Raw genomic sequence first — 18,408 nt, 5'->3', positions numbered from 1 at the left:
TACTTTTCCTAGAAGCCTCTCATGAGGAACGTTGTCAAACGCCTTCTGAAAATCCAAGTTTACTATATCTACCAGTTCACCTTTATCCACATGTTTATTAACTCCTTCAAAAAGGTGAAGCAGATTTGTGAGGTAAGACTTGCCCTGGGTAAAGCCATGCTGATTTTGTTCCATTAAACCATGTATTTCTATATGTTCTGTGATTTTGATGTTTAGAACACTTTTTCCACTATTTTTCCTGGCACTGAAGTCAGGCTAACCGGTCTGTAGTTTCCCGGATTGCCCCTGAAGCCCTTTTTAAATATTGGGGTTACATTTGCTATCCTTCAGTCTTCAGGTACAATGGATGATTTTAATGATAAGTTACAAATTTTTACTAATAGGTCTGAAATTTCATTTTTTAGTTCCTTCAGAACTCTGGGGTGTATACCGTCCGGGTGATTTAATACTCTTCATTTTGTCAATCAGGCCTACCACATCTTCTAGGTTCACCGTGATTTGATTCAGTCCATCTGAATCATTACCCATGAAAACCTTCCCCATTACGGGTACCTCCCCAACATCCTCTTCAGTAAACACCGAAGCAAAGAAATCATTTAATCTTTCCGCGATGGCCTTATCTTCTCTAAGTGCCCCTTTAACCCCTCGATCATCTAACGGTCCAACTGACTCCCTCACAGGCTTTCTGCTTCGGATATATTTAAAAACATTTTTACTGTGAGTTTTTGCCTCTACAGCCAACTTCTTTTCAAATTCTCTCGTAGCCTGTCTTATCAATGTCTTACGTTTATACTTTATCCTGTTGGATCCTTCTTCCAATTTTTGAATGAAGATCTTTTGGCTAAAATAGCTTCTTTCACCTCCCCTTTTAACCATGCCGGTAATCGTTTTACCTTCTTTCCACCTTTCTTAATGTTTGGAATACATCTGGACTGTGCTTCTAGAATGGTATTTTTTAACAATGACCACGCCTCTTGGACATTTTTTACTTTTGTAGCTGCTCCTTTCAGTTTTTTTCTAACAATTTTTCTCATTTTATCAAAGTTTCCCTTTTGAAAGTTTAGCACGAGAGCCTTGGATTTGCACACTGTTCCTCTTCCAGTCATTAAATCAAATTTGATCATATTATGATCACTATTGCCAAGCGGCCCCACCACCGTTACCTCTCTCACCAAGTCCTGTGCTCCACTGAGAATTAGATCTAAAATTGCTCCCTCTCTCGTCAGTTCCTGAACCAACTGCTCCATAAAGCTATCATTTATTCCATCCAGGAACGTTCTCTCTAGCCTGACCCGATGATACATTTACCCAGTCAATATTGAGGTTATTGAAGTCTCCCATTATTACCACACTACCAATTTGGTTAGCTTCCCTAATTTCTCTTAGCATTTCACTGTCCGTCTCACCATCTTGACCAGGTGTACGGTAGTATACCTCTATCACTATAGTTTTCCCCGACCCACAAGGGATTTCTACCCATAAAGATTCAATTTTGTATTTAGTCTCATGCAGGATGTTTATCCTGTTGGACTCTATGCCATCCCAGACATAAAGCACCACACCTCCTCCCGAGTGCTCCTCTCTGTCATTGCGATATAATTTGTATCCCGGTATAGCACTGTCCCATTGGTTATCCTCTTTCCACCATGTCTCTGAGATGCCAACTAAGTCTGTCATCATTCACTGCTATACATTCTAATTCTCCCATCTTACTTCTTAGACTTCTGGCATTAGCATACAAACATTTCAAAGTTTGTTTTTTGTTTGTATTTTCATTCTGCTTTTTAATTGATAGGGATAAGTTAGAATTTTTTAGCTCAGGTGAGTTTTTAGTTACAGGCACTTGGACTACTTTTCTAATTATTGGAACCTCACTGTCGGGATGCCCTAATTCTAATGCATCATTAGTATCCTTTAAAGATACCTCTCTCCGAACCATGCGCTGCTGAGCGACTGTCTGCTTTCCCCTTTGTTCTAGTTTAAAAGCTGCTCTATCTCCTTTTTAAAGGTTAGTGCCAGCAGTCTGGTTCCACCCTGGTTAAGGTGGAGCCCATCCCTTTGGAAGAGAGTCCCCCTTCCCCAAAAGGTTCCCCAGTTCCTAACAAAATTGAATCCCTCTTCCTTGCACCATCGTCTCATCCACGCATTGAGACTCCGGAGCTGTGCCTGCCTCTGGTGACCTGCGCGTGGAACAGGGAGCATTTCAGAGAATGCTACCCTGGAGGTTCTGGATTTAAGCTTTCTACCTAAGAGCCTAAATTTGGCTTCCAGAACCTCCCTCCCACATTTTCCTATGTCGTTGGGGCCCACATGTACCACGACAACCGGCTCCTCCCCAGCACTGTCTAAAATCCAAAATTCTATCTAGGTGACGCGTGAGGTCCGCCACCTTCGCACCAGGTAGGCATGTGATATGCATATTTGCAAAGGCTCCTGGTGGACTCTCTCCTCCAGTTTCCATCTTGCAGGAATCTGCTACCATAGGGGCCTGTTTCTCGTGAATTTTCGACTCATTTTGTCTTATGGTATGGCCGTTGAGAGGGCTCAGTTGCTGAAGCATGGCTATTCTACTTCGGCGATTGCTACCTTACTACAAGCAAGAACGTTCTCCACTTCCTTAGCCTCGTATGAGTTTGGTGAGTGTTTGAGGCTTGGGTGAAGATGTATTTATTTTAATTAAAGTCTTTTATATACTGGTATTAGTAGGGACATCATACCAGTTAACATTTGAACTACAGGTTAGAAAATACATTTTAACAGGGAGTAGGAACTGGGAAGGGGCAACAGTGCAGCATGGAAAATAGGTTAAAACAGTAACATCTAATGAACATAGAGATATTAACAGCAGGATAGTGGTATCGTTGAATAGATGCGCATGGGCTGACATTTTGTGAGCAGGACTATTCCGGGTAGGCTCGTTTGAATAACCAAGTTTTTAATTTCTTTTTAAACTTGATAGTTCGAGGCGCAGATTTGGAGGCAGGGAATTCCAGAGTGAAGGGCCAGCAATTGAGAGGGCACAGTTGCGTGTGGAAGCAAGGTGGGCTGTTTTTAGAGAGGGTACAAGTAGAGTGCCTCTATTACCCTGTTTCCCCGAAAATAAGACAGTGTCTTATATTAATTTTTGCTACCAAAGATGCACTAGGCCTTATTTTCAGGGGATGTCTAATACCGTTGAGCTGCTGGCTGCCCCTGCATCAGCCATGCCTCACCAGTGTGCTGTCAGAGAAAGGTAGGAGTGTGCAGCATTCATGGTAGTCAGCTTGGGCTGACTCTGCTGCTTTTGAACCTCTGCACACTGCTTGGAAGGGGTCCCCCCTACTGGTACTGCCACCATCCCCAGATGTCAGTAATCTTGATGCCACTGTCACTGCTGCCACATGGCTATTGGAGAGGCGCCGATTGCTGCTACTGACACTGAAGCCCATTCTGCTGCCTCCTCTGTGCAGGCCCCGTGGGCTTCCACTTTCTCCATGCTGATCTCGTACATTGTGAGATCCGCATAGAGAAAGTGCTATTCTTGCACATTCCCAAAGATTACGTGTGCCAATCACTAAAAAGTAAATTTTTTTTTTTTTTTACCTTTGCTGGCTGATGTTAGTTTTCTAATCGGTTGGTCACAGGCTTTTTTTTTTCCACCTTCCCTTTCTTATTTTTTTGCCAATTCCTTTTATATTGTCCTTTTTTCTTCCGTATTTCTTTTCTCTCCGTCTTCTTCCCTCAAACACAGTCAGGTTCTCATTCTCACATGCATTTCTCTCTCTCTCACACACACACACAGTCTCTCACTGGCACATGCTGTCTGACGCTCACACACACAGGCTCTCTCTCACTCCCACATGCTGTCTTGCTCAAGCATAGGCTCTCACTGTCACACGCTGTCTCTCTCACACACACAGAGGCTCTCACATGCTGCCTCTGCAAACATTCAGATCCTCACTCCCACACACAATCTCTCAACTCATCTCATACACGCACGCACACACCCTCTACAGACCCTCAGCCTCTCTCTCACCTTTGGGCCTCCTCTTCGCGGGTCGCCGCAGGATGGGCTTTGCAGCGGCCCTGAACTTCTCGGGCCTCTTCCTCGCTACCGGACCTCTTCCTCTTCTTGGGCCGCTGCGACTTGGGATTTGCAGCAGCCCGCGGCGGCTCCTCTTCTGCACGCGCTGATGCTCTTTCTTCTTCCTGCCCATGCGGCTCTGGCAACGTTTACTTCCGGGGCCGCATAGGCAGGAAGGAGAAAGAGCATCAGCGCATTTGAACGCGATCTTTTTCTTCGGGCAAGGAGGCTCAGCGGCCGCATGAGCCTCCTTGTGCCCGGGGGCATTGGCTCCCCTCGGGATACCACTGCTCGCGTCTGCCCCTAATACTTTGGAAACTTTATTTGAAAAAAAAAAAATTTAAAAAAAATGATGTCACAGGATTGACCGGCCCACCGGGGGAAGCCCGATCCCCCGATAGGTCAATCCGCCCCTGTTTACAAGGGATGCCTTACTTTCGGGGGAGGTCTTATATTGAAGAATTCGGCAAAATCACTACTAGGTCTTATTTTTGGGGGATGTCTTATTTTCGGGGAAACACGGTAGCAGTTCTGGTGGGCCGTGTGGAGTGGTGGAGGTTAAGAGGAATGACTAGCCAGTTGGATTTGAGTGAATGGATTTGTGTACAATGGTTAGGGCTTTGTAGTGAATACGGGAGAGGATGGGGAGCCAATGTAGATCTGAGGATGGGGGTGATATGCTCATATTTACGGGTATTTGAGATGATTCTTGCTGTTGCATTTTGCAGCATTTGTAGGGGTTTTATCGTGGAATAGGGGAGCCCTAGGAAGAGCGCGTTACAGTAGTCCAGTTTGGCAGAGATGGGGGCTTGGATCACTGTACGGAGATCTTGGGTGTATAACAGAGGTTTGAGTTTTTTCAGGACATTGAGTTTGAAAAAACCTTCTTTAAGTATGGAGTTAATGTATTTCTTCATGGTTAGTTGTTGATCGAGGGTTCTTTCTCGTTCGGTTAAGATCCCACTCATTTTGGAATTTTTGCAGGATGGACTGAATAAAGGTTTGGCCCTCAATTCATTAAAGGTGGTGGCTCTTGCCTGTTTCCAAGATTAGGTGAATGGTGGACCCTTGTCAGCTCATCCAGATGTGGCCCGTTTCTTAAAAGGATTGAAGCATCTTTGTCGTCCCTTGACGGTGCCTTTGCAGAGTCTTAATCTAGTTTGGGATTTTTTGGCAGGCCCCACTTTTTGACGGATGCATAGTCTTTCCTTGAGTTTACTGACCTTGAAAACTGTTTCTTGTGGCAGTTTGTCAGCGTGAAGAGGTTCTGAGCTGCAGGCCTTATCTTGTTGGGAGCCTTTTCTACTGGTGACTCCAGGGGGTGATACAGCTGCACACTGTTCCTTCGTTTTTGCCAAACGTGGTCCCAGATTTTCATTTGAATCAGTCAATTTCCCTGCATCTCTGGACAGGGAAAGAGATATGGGGGAATATAGTCTTATGGCCCTTGGATGTCAAGAGGCATATCTTAAGGTATTTGGAGGTTTCTAAACTCTGTCAAGAAGACAGATTGCCTGCTTAGATGTGCAGGCCTGGGAGGACACAACCTTTTCTCGTGTGGTATTGATTGGACCGCAGACAGCCTCCTGCCCTGTTCAGGAGTAGTTTTGGTACATCCTGTTGGTTTTGGATCTGCCTGTCCATATGCTATGAGGAGAAATTACTACTTGCCTGATAATTTCCTTTTAAGGATAGGTAGATCCACCTTCCCACCCTTGGCTGCTGGATGGTTGTGCTTTTGTCCTCCTGAGTTGACCGCGTGTTCCAGGGGTTACTGGTAAGAGTTTCTCCAGTCCCTAGACTAGTGTTATTACACTCTGAGCTCAGTGTTTTCCTGTTGGCTGAATGCTGGATTCCCTGTACGTACTAGGATCAGTCTAGACAGTGGGTTATGTTCCCCGTCCAGCAGATGGAGTCAGAATAAAAACTCGAGAGGGGGCACTATATAAGCCCCTCCCCTTTCCTTAATCTTCAGTATTCTTCTGACTCTAGCAGATGTGAGCAGGGGACTCTGCAGTCCCCAGTGCAGGAGATTAGGTTTTCTAGTTTTCTGTTTTCTTTTGCTTTTTTCTCATAAAGGGATCAAGTAAATACGTAAAAGGTATAATTTTGAAACAATTTAGTTTTCTGAGGAGACTCAGCAGGTTTCTGCCTTTTGAGTCGTGAAGTGCTTGCTGCCAGGTCTGTACCTCATTTCTTTTATTCCCCCCCTTCCCCCCCCCTCCGTTTTTTCAGGGCATCCTTCTTTGGGTATTGGGGGAGTGTTGGGGAGTTTTCTTGTATTAAAAAAAAAAAAAAAAAAAAAAAAAATTTTCCTCAGGTTTTCTTGTTGTACTCTCTGTATTCGGGCCGGACCCGGGGTGCATACTAGTGGTGCTAGTCACTCCCCCTCCCTCCCCCGTTATTTTAAATTAGTTTCAGCTGTTACCGACCCACGGTTCGCGAATCCTTCTCCCGGGACCGTCGGACGCCGGGAGGTTTAGTCCTTCGGCGCTCTCTCTGGGTCGGTGGGGGAGGGGAGGTCTGTGTGCCCGCGGCGTTTCTGCAGTGCGAATCGCGCGCTCTTTTTTCCTGTCAGTCCTTTAAAAAAAAAAAAAAAAAAGCCGAACAGACCATGCCACGCTCCTCTGAGTTTTCTGCCTGCGGCAGGCAGGCTGGTCGGCTCTCACGGGAGGGCTTCTGTGACTCCTGCATTTTTGAGTGTGAAGTCACCGAACGACAGGACGACGAGTCCGCGGGTCCTCGCTGTGAGGACTGCGTGTCTCGAAAGCAGCAGGCCCCGTTCCCTCTGAGCGCGGGAACGGTGGCCATTTTGTTTTTGGAAGGGGAGGAAGATACTGAAGGCCCGACTCCGGTGTTGCCCTCCTGCTCTGCGCCACTCCCTGGCCCGGAACCTGGCGGTCGTGGAGGGGAGCACCAGGATAGTTTTCCTCATGGACCTCTGGAGTTTTCGCCCGAGTTCGTGCTTCTTATGCACCGGGCTTTCTTACAGTGCAAGTCTCAGCCCTTGGAGACTCCTGGGGGACTCCCTCCTCCTAAACGGGCGCGTCTGGGATCGTCCCTGGAGGGGTCTTCTTCCCAGGATAGGGCGTTACCTCACGCAGGAGACCCAGGACCCTCCCGGGTCCCGCAGGCCCCAGTGGGTGGCCCCAGCAACCCCCCGACAGGGGACCCGCTCCCGGATGCAGAGGATGATCCCACGTTCACTTCTCAGGTGGAAGGGGATGACCCAAGGGTCCTACGAATTTTTCAGTATGATGAGCTGGATGATCTAATTCCTCATATTCTCCAGGAAATGGATATTGATGCTCCCCGAGAACCGGTAGCAGCCTCTTGTCAGGGCAGAAAGGGGGACCCTTTGCTGGCAGGCCTTCGTCCTCTGTCGAAGGCGTTTCCAACTCATTCCACCTTTTTGCAACTGATCTCTAGAGAATGGGATTCACCGGAGGCCTCTCTCAAGGTCAGTAGAGCAATGAACAAACTTTATCCTCTGCCAGAAGATTTTTTGGAGCTCCTCAAAGTTCCTTCTGTGGATTCCGCAGTTTCGGCCGTAACTAAGAGCACTACCATCCCGGTCACGGGCAGTACAGCGCTCAAGGATCTCCAGGACAGGAAGTTGGAGGTTTATCTTAAAAGAATCTTTGAGGTTTCAGCATTGGGCCTCCGAGCGACCATCTGCAGTTCTCTTGCACAAAGAGCGGGACTCCGATGGGTTCAACAATTGCTCACCTCCCAGGTTCTTCCGGATGCTGAAGCTCAGCAGGCGGATCGTTTAGAATCCGTGCTCGCTTATGGAGCAGATGCCTTCTATGACCTCCTTCGGGTCCAGGCCCGATCGATAGTTGCTGCGGTCTCGGCCTGTCGGCTTCTGTGGTTGCGAAACTGGTCAGCGGATGCCTCTTCCAAAACACGCTTAGGCTCGCTTCCTTTTAAAGGTAAGTTTCTCTTTGGAGAGGACTTGGACCAGATCATCAAGTCCCTCAACGAGAATGCGATTTACAAGCTTCCGGAGGACAGGCCGCGGACATCTAGGTCCTTCAGCTCCACCAGGTATCGCTCCCGTACTCAACGACGATACCGTCCTCCCAGACAGCAGCAACAGCAGCATCAACAGTCTCGGACTTCTCCTTTTCGTTCGCAGACCTGGAACCGGTTCTTTCAGGGCCGCAGGCCCGGCAAGGGAGGACAGCCTCAGAGTTCTTCCTCTAAACCCCAATGATGCCAGGCTGACCTGCGATCCGATTCCCAGACTGGGGGTTTGCATTGCCCGCTTCTACGGGGAATGGGCCCGAATCACGTCGGATCAGTGGGTCCTGGATATCTAAGACACGGCTATGCCTTGGATTTTGTCCGCCCGCCCAGAGATAGGTTTCTTTTCTCCCCCTTCGGCTCTGTTCTCAAGAGACAAGCAGTCCGGCAAACTCTCGACCGTCTTCTCTCTTTGGGGGCAATTACCCCAGTATCTGCTGCCGAACTGGCTCGGGGTCATTATTCCATTTATTTTGTGTTGCCCAAGAAAGAGGGCAATTTTCGGCCCATCCTGGACCTCAAGACTGTCAACCAGTACCTCCGGGTCCCACGTTTCCGCATGGAAACTCTACGCTCAGTGCTGGAGGCGGTCCACCCAGGGGAATTCCTTGCATCCTTGGATATAACGGAAGGTTACCTGCATATCCCGATTCACAGGGCGCACCACCGCTATCTTAGTTTCAAAATTCTAGGACAGCATTTTCAGTTTCAAGCACTCCCGTTCGGTTTGGCGACAGCTCCACGGGTTTTTACAAAGATTATGGTGGTTGTGGCCGCAGCCCTGCGCCGTGATGGGGTTCTGGTGCACCCTTACCTGGACGACTGGCTTATCCGGGCAAAATCTCGCACCGAGGGGATCCAAGCGGTCAGCAAGGTGGTGCGATTACTTCGGTCCTAAGGGTGGATCATCAACTTTCCCAAGAGCAGTCTCTCTCCATCCCAGTCGTTGAATTTTCTGGGTGAGCGCTTCGATACCAATCTGGGACAGGTGTTTCTAAGCGAGGACCGGGCACATGCCTTGCGCGAACAGATCCTCCAGTTCCAATCTCTCCAGGCACCCACAGCATGGAACTACCTACAGGTATTGGGATACATGGCCTCCACCATAGACCTAGTCCCGTGGGCGTTTGCGCATCTGCGTCCTCTTCAGTGGGCCTTGTTAATCCCGTTGGAAGCCAGTGTCGCGGGAATTTCAGGAGGTTCTCCCAATACAGACTGTTGCAAGGCTCAGTCTCCGCTGGTGGCTGGTTCCTCGCCACCTAGCACGAGAGGTCTCCCTGGAGGTTCCAGACTGGGTGGTCGTCACCATGGATGCAAGTCTGACCGGCTGGGGAAGCGGTCTGCGGGGCGGATTCCATTCAGGGCACTTGGACAGCAGAACAGTCCCGGTGGCCCATCAACTGTCTGGAAACGAGAGCGGTGCGCCTGGCATTGCAGGAGTTTCTTCCCTTGGTCCGCCATCGGGCGGTCAGGGTCCTATCAGACAACGTGACCACGGTATCGTACATCAACCGTCAGGGGGGCACAAGGAGCAGTCACGTCTCGCTGGAAGCGGACAGACTGATGCAGTGGGTGGAGGTCAACTTGAGGAGTCTGGCAGCCTCTCACATTGTGGGCGTGGACAATATACAGGCGGACTTCTTAAGCCGACAGCGCTTAGATCCCAGAGAATGGGAGCTTTCGGAGGAAGCGATGAGTCTAATAACCTCCCGCTGGGGGACTCCTCACATGGACCTCATGGCCACGGCCGCAAACGCAAAGGCCCCTCGATTCTTCAGCCGACGAAGAGAATACGGGGTGGAAGGAGTCGATGCCCTGGTTCTACTGTGGCCTTGGAAGATCTTACTGTATGTCTTCCCTCCGTGGCCCCTGGTGGGGAAGGTTCTCCGTCGCATAGAGAGCCATCCGGGTCCAGTCATTCTAGTGGCACCGGAATGGCCCCGACGGCCCTGGTTTGCGGACCTTCTTCATCTAGCGGCGGAGGGACCCCTGCGGCTCTATCATCTCTTCCACCTACTGCGACAGGGTCCTATATTTTTTGAGCAGGCAGATCGCTTCTGTCTTGCGGCTTGGCTTTTGAGAGGCGCAAGTTGAGACGCCGTGGATACTCCGAGGGAGTGATTTCCACTCTCCTAAGGACACGCAAGACATCTACCTCTGTCACTTACGTGCGCGTCTGGAAAGTCTTTGAGGTATGGTGCCAGGAGCGTTCTATTCGTCCGGTCTCTGCTTCGGTGACGCAAGTCCTTTCCTTCTTGCAGGCCGGTCTGGATTTGGGGTTAGCCTATAATTCACTTAGGGTACAAGTTGCGGCGTTAAGGGCTTTCCTGCACAATGGGCAGGACTCAAGGCTGTCGACTCACCCAGATATTGTACGTTTTCTGCAAGGTGCTAGACACCTGAAGCCACCCTTGAGGGCCGCCTTGTCTGTCTTGGAATCTTAACTTAGTACTTCGTATACTGAGCGGGCCACCTTTCGAGCCTCTTAGGTCGGCTTCTATCAAAGATCTCACCCTCAAGACAATATTTCTGGTGGCTATCTGTTCGGCCCGTCGTATTTCGGAGCTTCAGGCGTTGTCTTGTCGTGAGCCATATCTTCGCTTTACTGACGAAGGAGTCTCTTTACGCACGGCCCCGTCGTTCTTACCAAAGGTAGTCTCAGCTTTCCATATTAACCAATCTGTCGATTTGCCTTCCTTCGCTTCCGAACCCAGGGAACTCTGCAAGCTTGATGTCAGAAGGTGTCTCCTTCAATATCTATTGGTCACTAACGAGTTTCGTCTCTTGGACCACTTATTCGTACTCTGGTCGGGTCCTCGGAAGGGTCATCTGGCCTCCAAAGCAACTGTTGCCCGTTGGCTCAAAGGGGCGATCTCAGCCGCATATCTTGGAGCCGGGAAAATCCTTCCAATTTCTGTTCGGGCACATTCACTTCGGTCCCAGGCGACTTCCTGGGTGGAAAGTTCTTCGGTATCTCCCCAGGAGATCTGCAGGGCGGCCACGTGGACGTCTCTCCACACCTTTGCGCGCCATTATCGTTTAGATGTCCGGGCGCCAGGTTTGGATTCTTTTGGGGATAGAGTCCTTCGAGCGGGGCTGTCTGTGGCCCACCCATAGTAAGGGAAGCTTTGGTACACCCCACCGTCTGGACTGATCCTGGTACGTACAGGGAAAAGAAAATTATTCCTCACCTGCTAATTTTCGTTCCTGTGGTACCATGGATCAGTCCAGACGCCCTCCCTGTATTTTACGGGGTTTTTCTCTTCTCAGTTGGGATTGTTGACTCCGCTCGAAGGTCAGTCTTTCTGTTATTTCTCTCTGTTTCCTGGGATTTTTTCCAGTGTTAGTTATGGTTCACGTTCTGTTGGCAAGTTCCCTCTGGGGTAATGTTTAGTCAAATTTCACTTTTTTGGCCTTGTTTTCGGGCTTCTCTGTACTTGATCCCTCTATCTCCTTTCTTGTTGGCTTTGCTAGTGTAGTTTACTGAAAATTGAGGAAAAGGGAGGGGCTTATATAGTGCCCCCTCTCGAGTTTTTATTCTGACTCCATCTGCTGGACGGGGAACATAACCCACCGTCTGGACTGATCCATGGTATTACAGGAACGAAAATTAGCAGGTGAGGAATAATTTTCTTATGGTTATTTGTTAATAATCCAAGTTTTGTTAGTTTGTCCACAGTTGGCTTTTGCAGAGAATACTGGTAGGCTGATGTCAGTGCAGGGGTATATATATACTGTGATGTCAACTTTGCTCCATCTCCATCTGCTGGTAGAGGTGTATAACCCAGTGTTTTTGGATCCACCTGTCCTTATTAAAGAAAAGGAAATTATCAGGTAAGTAGTAATTTCTTCTTTCTTGTCATACCAGCACAGACTGAACATTGCCCATCAATATTTTTCACCTTTTATTTATTTTTTTTTTTTGGAGGTATAAAAAATACATATTTAAGCTAAAAGTATGTAGCTGATCTTTCTTTGATGAAACTATTGAAATGTAAGTTTTTATGACAACAGAGTGGACATGTGAATGACCCTTAACTTTTGTTTATTCATTTCACTGTTCATATAAAAAGCCTTCTTAACTTTGATAAGTTGCCTGATGTGAACAAATCAACACAAAAAAATACAATGAAAATATAAAACATTTTTGTTTCTCTTTACAGGTGTTGATCCTTTCTAATGGTGATGAAGTGACTGTTGATCCAGTGAATGTGTGGAATACTTTACCACAGTCAGCTGAGATTGCAGATCAGGTGTGTGTTCGCAGTTAGCTCCTTTGTTTTGGGTTGTTTGCCAATTGTAAATAATTTGGATTGTTAGGGTTGTTTTTTTTTTAGAGAAATAAGAAAATGTGAGTTTTTTTATTTTGTTATAATTTGGGATAAGTGATACAGATTCTGAGAAGTTTTAGCATTAAGTAACAAAATCAGTTGTGATGAATTTCTCCATCCATAAGCAGGCATAAATCAGCCATAATGATGACATCACCCATGCAATGACACCAGCACAGACCCAGTTCTGAACTCTGTCTTACTGAGCATGCATGCATGGGCGTTGCACATGCTGCATTGTGAGACATTAAATTTTTCATCTGAGCTTCAGTACAGACCTGTTCCCAGTCTTTCTATGGTTGTGTTGGTCTTTTTTTCTTTGGCCTACCCTTTTTTTTTTTCTTCCTGGTTACATCTTTTTCTCTTGCTTCTTGGCATCCCCTCGACATTTTTCAGTTATTTTAAGAACTGGAGAAATCTAAGGCTAGAAGCTTGCAGTCAGTGATTTAAAACCTTCATTTTCCTGGCGTGTAGCCAGATGGACTCAGTACGAATGGGATAGTATCCGCGTGCTAGCAGTTGGAGATGGATCTGACGTCAGTACGGGGGCGTATATAGCCCCACAGGAAGCGCAGCGACTCAGTAATTTCCGTCTCCAAAGCAGTTTGGAGTGCCTGCACGCTAGTCGAGCGTGCTTTCCAAGACTACTTTGATTTTTTTCTCTTTCTTCTCATTTCAGATTCTACTTTGTTGTTTATTGCCTATTCAGGCTTAGAGCCCCGCGCTTCTGCGGTAGATACCCTCGGGTTCCTCCCCCAGCGAGCTCCCGGGGTGATTGCCGTGCTCCCCCGGTGGGAAAGTCCTCTGTCCTGCCGAGCCGCGGCAGTGACATAGCCCCCGGACGACGTTCGGGTGTAGCCTACGAGGCCCTCGATCCCGGCGTGGACGAGGTAGCGGGTGCATATCCTCAATCGCGGTGGCGAGGTGCTCCCTTCCCCCGCAGCCGGAGACCGCTTGTGTTCCAGCCGAGAAGCGCCGACGCTGGTAAGCTGCACCGCTCTTCCCAGGGCCCAAGCGGCATCTTGGGCTGAATCACGGATGCTGTCTCCGGCAGACATCTGTAAAGCAGCGACGTGGTCCTCCCTTCATACCTTTTCCAGGTTCTACCGTCTGGACGTCCAGGCCAGGGAGGACTCAGCTTTTGCGAGGGCGGTTTTGCATGGTCCTCAGGCAGCCTCCCGCCCAGGTGGGAGGTAAAGCTTTTGTACATCCCATTCGTACTGAGTCCATCTGGCTACACGCCAGGAAATGTTTAGATTACTTACCTGGTAATCTTCTTTTCCTTAGTGTAGACAGATGGACTCAGCATCCCGCCCCGCTGCCTGTGTGCATGCGTTTCACCGGTTCCAGGTAAGCCATGCCTTTGTTTACATGAGAGCGTGCACTTTACCAGGTGTCAATGCTTTCCGGTTGGGAATGCTGGCGGTCTCCAGCCACTGTCAATCGGTCAGGGGAATCCTGTTTTCACTTTTCACTGAGCGTCAGTACACACATCCATAACAGCTTTTGCAAGGAAGATTACTGAGTCGCTGCGCTTCCTGTGGGGCTATATACGCCCCCGTACTGACGTCAGATCCGTCTCCAACTGCTAGCACGCGGATACTATCCCATTCGTACTGAGTCCATCTGTCTACACTAAGGAAAAGAAGATTACCAGGTAAGTAATCTAAACATTGTGGGTGCTAGATACTCATTCCATCTGCTGTCGCTGCCTGGCATAGATCATGACACTACCAACGTAATTGTGGTTGGGTGTTCTTGAAGGTGCAGCAGTTTCCCGTCGATAGCAGGCTGATTTAGCCATGCTATATGGGAGCGCATCGCGACCTTCATAGGCCGAGCTTCCCTCAGTGAGTCACAGAGCTTGAACTCTGTGCATCTGTGCGATGTGTTCCCGCGCAAATCAACCATTTCTCCCTCAGTTTCTTTTTTTCCGCGGGCTTTCTCTCAGTGAAAAAATATTTTTTCTTACCCATCTTTTTCGCGATTTTTTTCAGCATTTTTTCTCACCAACATGGCACCGAAACCTTCCGGTTTCAAGTATTGCCAATGTGGGAAAATTATGTCCATCACAGATGGACATAATTATTGTTACATCTGCCTCGGGCCCGATCATGACCAAGGATCCTGTCGTGATTGTGGACGGGTGTCCCCCCCGAGCGCGCAGTCTATGAGTGGAACGCATGGACTGGCTCAGGGCATCGGGCTCGTATGCCCCAGCTCTGTCGACGCAGTCATCGCCCGACTGGGTGAAGAAACCAACGCACCATAAGCGGGCTTCCTCCCTGGGACCAAAGGAGAAGCCTCGAGACATGGCACAGTCGGAGCCCAGGTACACACAGACAGTGCCCAAACAGTCGAAAAAGGGGTCGAAGTTAGTTACTCCTATCGAAAAACAAAGACCAGCTGCATTGTCCGGATCACAGGGATCTGTCTCCGGCTCTTTGCACCATGCAACGTCGTCGCCATTAGATTACGGCGAATAATTGACATACAAAGCACTAGACGCATGCCCCGTCTACGATGCCATCGATGCATATTGAGCCGTCTACTGCTCCTGCGACGCATCACTCAGCACCCACGGCGCCATCTACACATCATGCACAGTCTATGAAGCCATAGATGCATCAAGCGCAACCCAAAAAGTCATCGACGCATGATGCGTTTAAGAAATCAGTGATGCATACGGTGCCTCCCACGACGCCATCGACGCAGGGAGCTCCTATAACTCCGTTAGCGCCACCACCTTCATTAAAACATAAGGAAAAGAGGCATCATCACACACATCTGCAGAAGCCATGTAGTTCACACAGTCACCATGTGCATATGCACAAGTCTACGTCAGCTTCAGTACACTCTGGTCACTCTTCGCATTCCAGAGAAACTCTTTCAGATGTGGATGTGGAGTATCTCTCTAATTCACCTTCTTTGTCCTCAAGGGCGAGTTCCATATATTCTGATATGTCATCGGTTTCCAAATGGAGGACTCATTCCCCGCCTTTACAAGAACAGTTACCTAAGAAACACAAACCTTCTTATGAGTTTTCACCCGTAAAAGTCGTATCTCCTGAAGACGTTTTGCTACCAGCAACACCTACTCGCCCACCTTTAGCAGCAGGACATACTGTCATGCCAAGTGGAGCTTTGGCATCGAAGGCAATGTCTCGAATCTCTCAAGCATTGTCTACGTTCTTTGATGACCTAGAAACCTTGCAAGGAAATAATAATAATCCCCCATAAGATTCTGCACCACCATCTTCGCCTCAGGAAACCTCTCCTGTGGATGACCAGGTTCCTACAAATACCTATGCCGGATCTGCCTTACAATCCGGAATCGCCAATCACATCGGTCTCGTCATCTAGTTCCTCAATGGGCCTACTCCCCGCCAGAGGACCTTACATATTCAAAATTTATTGAAAAAGTAGGGGCACTCCTTAATGTGGAAACCAGAAAGGTGTCAGACCCCCGCTCTGAAACGCTTGGAATTTTGAAAATATTTGACATTCCTCATGAACCTACTGCTTTACCTGCACATGCAGTTCTTGAAAATGTTTTTCAGAAAATGTGGGAAAAGCAGTTTACCACTGCTTCAACCTCTAGGAAAACAGATTTATTTATTTATTTATTTTTAATTTTTATATACCGATTTGAAATTCCGCATGAGGAACTCTCCCACATACAACTCAGCCCAGCTTCCTCACAATTCAATAGTTGTGGAATCCGCATTGTCTAAAGCAAAGCGACCAAAACTTCACGCTAATACGCTGCCGGGTAAAGACAAGTATTTGGCCGAAAATCTTACCATTCAGCAATGTTGTCCTCCAAAATTAGTTCTCCTCAATTTTATGTAACACAATATCTTTTTGAAGCTTTACAAAAATTACGGCCTCTCTGCCTTGCAGACGAAAATTCTTTAGTGCAATCCTTTACCGATATTGAGGAAGGATTGCGGCATTTATTTCATTCCATCTATGAGAATTTTGAAACTTCTGCAAGAAACTCCTCGGAAGCAATCGCAGCTCGTCACATAGCTTGGTTGCGCACAAGCGTTGTTCGGGGCGATGTCCATGAACAGTTGGCTGATATTCCCTGCAAAGCTCAAAACCTTTTCGGTGATCAATTCGCAGAGCCTGTTTCTAAACTGAAAGAACAAAACTTAGCGGTTCTGTCTCTCAAAACACCTACGGAATACCACTCTAACTCCAAAAGATACAATACAACTTATCGAAGAAAATCATACTCAGGAGATCAATTTCGCCCTTATTCCTCTTTCCGACTGCAACCATTTGCACAACCGAGGTCGTCATCGTCGCAAGCTTCGCTTCCTCGACAACGTTCCCGTCAGCAACAACCAGCCAGGCAGGGCTCAACACCCCAGCAAAAACAGCCCCCGGCTTTTTGAAGTCCGGTCCAGCCACCATTACCGCTATAAATTGGAGGACGCCTGCAGTACTATCAAAACAATTGGGAATCCATCACTTCGGATCGATGGGTCCTACAAATAATGAGGGAAGGTTACCAATTAAACTTCGTTACCCCATCCCCTCTACCTCACACCTCACTTCTTCAGGGATTCGAACATCCGATTCCATCCTTAAAAACAGAAGTCCCCGAACTTCTTCTCAACGGATCGATACAACTACTGCCGAATCCTCAGAAAGATCAAGGATTCTACTCCCCGTACTTCCTCATTCCCAAGATGTCAGGTGGTTTTCGACCCATTCTAGATCTTCAGGACCTCAAACACATCCAGAAGGAGAAATTCAAAATGACCTCTCTAAAGAACATTCTTACTCTTCTGCAACAGAACGATTGGATGTGCTCCATCGACCTGAAGGATGCATACTCTCACATTCCCATGCACCAATCCTCCTGGCGTTTCCTCTGTTTTCGAATTCAGAACACTCATTACCAATACAAAGTGCTACCATTTGGCATCTCCTCGGTGCCCCGAGTATTCACCAAGTGTCTAGTGGTAGTGGTGGCCCATCTCAGGCAACAATCAATTCAAATCTTTCCTTACCTAGATGATTGGCTGATTGTAGCCTCAGACCCGATCACACTCAAGTCACACATGACTACGACTCTACAATGTCTCCACAAGCTGGGATTTATAATCAATTACGAAAAATCACAGCTCCAGCCCACTCAACTACTGCAGTTCATTGGAGCAGTAATTCACACCATACACAACAGAGCTTAGCTGCCTCAGGACAGGTCTCATACCCTTTTGATTCTAGCACAACGCATGCACAGTCAAGCAAGTTCCTCGGCACGACATGTCCTACAACTGCTAGGTCACATGGCAGCAGCCATTCATGTGGTCCCTCATACAAGACTCCACATGTGACAACTACAATGGGGCCTTAAGAGTCAGTGGTGCCAGTACAAACAACCTTTATCAACAAGGGTTCGAATTACCTCAATAATGAAACAGGACATTCGATGGTGGCTCTCCCAATCACATCTCTCCATGGGAGCACCTTTCAGACAGCCTCCTTAACAGATGATTCTCACCACAGACGCCTGCACGAAAAGGTTGGGGAGCACATCTGACCGATTTGAAAACTTAGGGTCTGTGGTCCCCCAAGGAATCAAAACTCCACATAAATCTACTTGAACTTAGGGTGATCTGGAATGCACTCCAAACCTTCTCCACTCACGTGGCGGGGAAGCGACGAATGATTTTCACGGACAACCAAGTCGCCATGTTCTACATAAACAAAGAAGGCGGGTCTGGTTTGTGGACTCTCTGTTGGGAAGCCCTTCGCATTCTTCATTGGGCAGAGACGATGAACATCTCTCTGCAGGCTACCTACTTACCAGGCCTAGACAATACCACAGCGGACAGTCTCAGCAGAATTTTTCATCCACACGAATGGATGCTCAATCCGCAAGTAGCGACAGATCTCTTCAACAAATGGGGCTATCCACACATAGACCTCTTTGCAATGGAGGACAATCGAGAAGTCCTTCGCTTTTGT

At 48.0% G+C, this 18,408-nt stretch overlaps 1 protein-coding gene across 1 annotated transcript in view; it reads left to right on the top strand.

The window, feature by feature from the left end:
• The window catches only part of TDRD6 (tudor domain containing 6), a 408,994-nt gene that overhangs the window by 97,857 nt on the left and 292,729 nt on the right, over nucleotides 1-18,408 (top strand). Inside the window, 1 exon segment of the mRNA XM_029596059.1 lies at nucleotides 12,256-12,345. Coding sequence (XP_029451919.1) covers nucleotides 12,256-12,345 — 90 coding nt within the window.

The sequence above is a fragment of the Rhinatrema bivittatum genome, chromosome 3, assembly GCF_901001135.1.
Source record: "Rhinatrema bivittatum chromosome 3, aRhiBiv1.1, whole genome shotgun sequence".
Lineage (NCBI taxonomy): Eukaryota > Metazoa > Chordata > Amphibia > Gymnophiona > Rhinatrematidae > Rhinatrema > Rhinatrema bivittatum.
The sequence above is the reverse complement of the archived record's forward strand: the minus strand, read 5'-3'. Positions and strand labels throughout refer to the sequence as shown.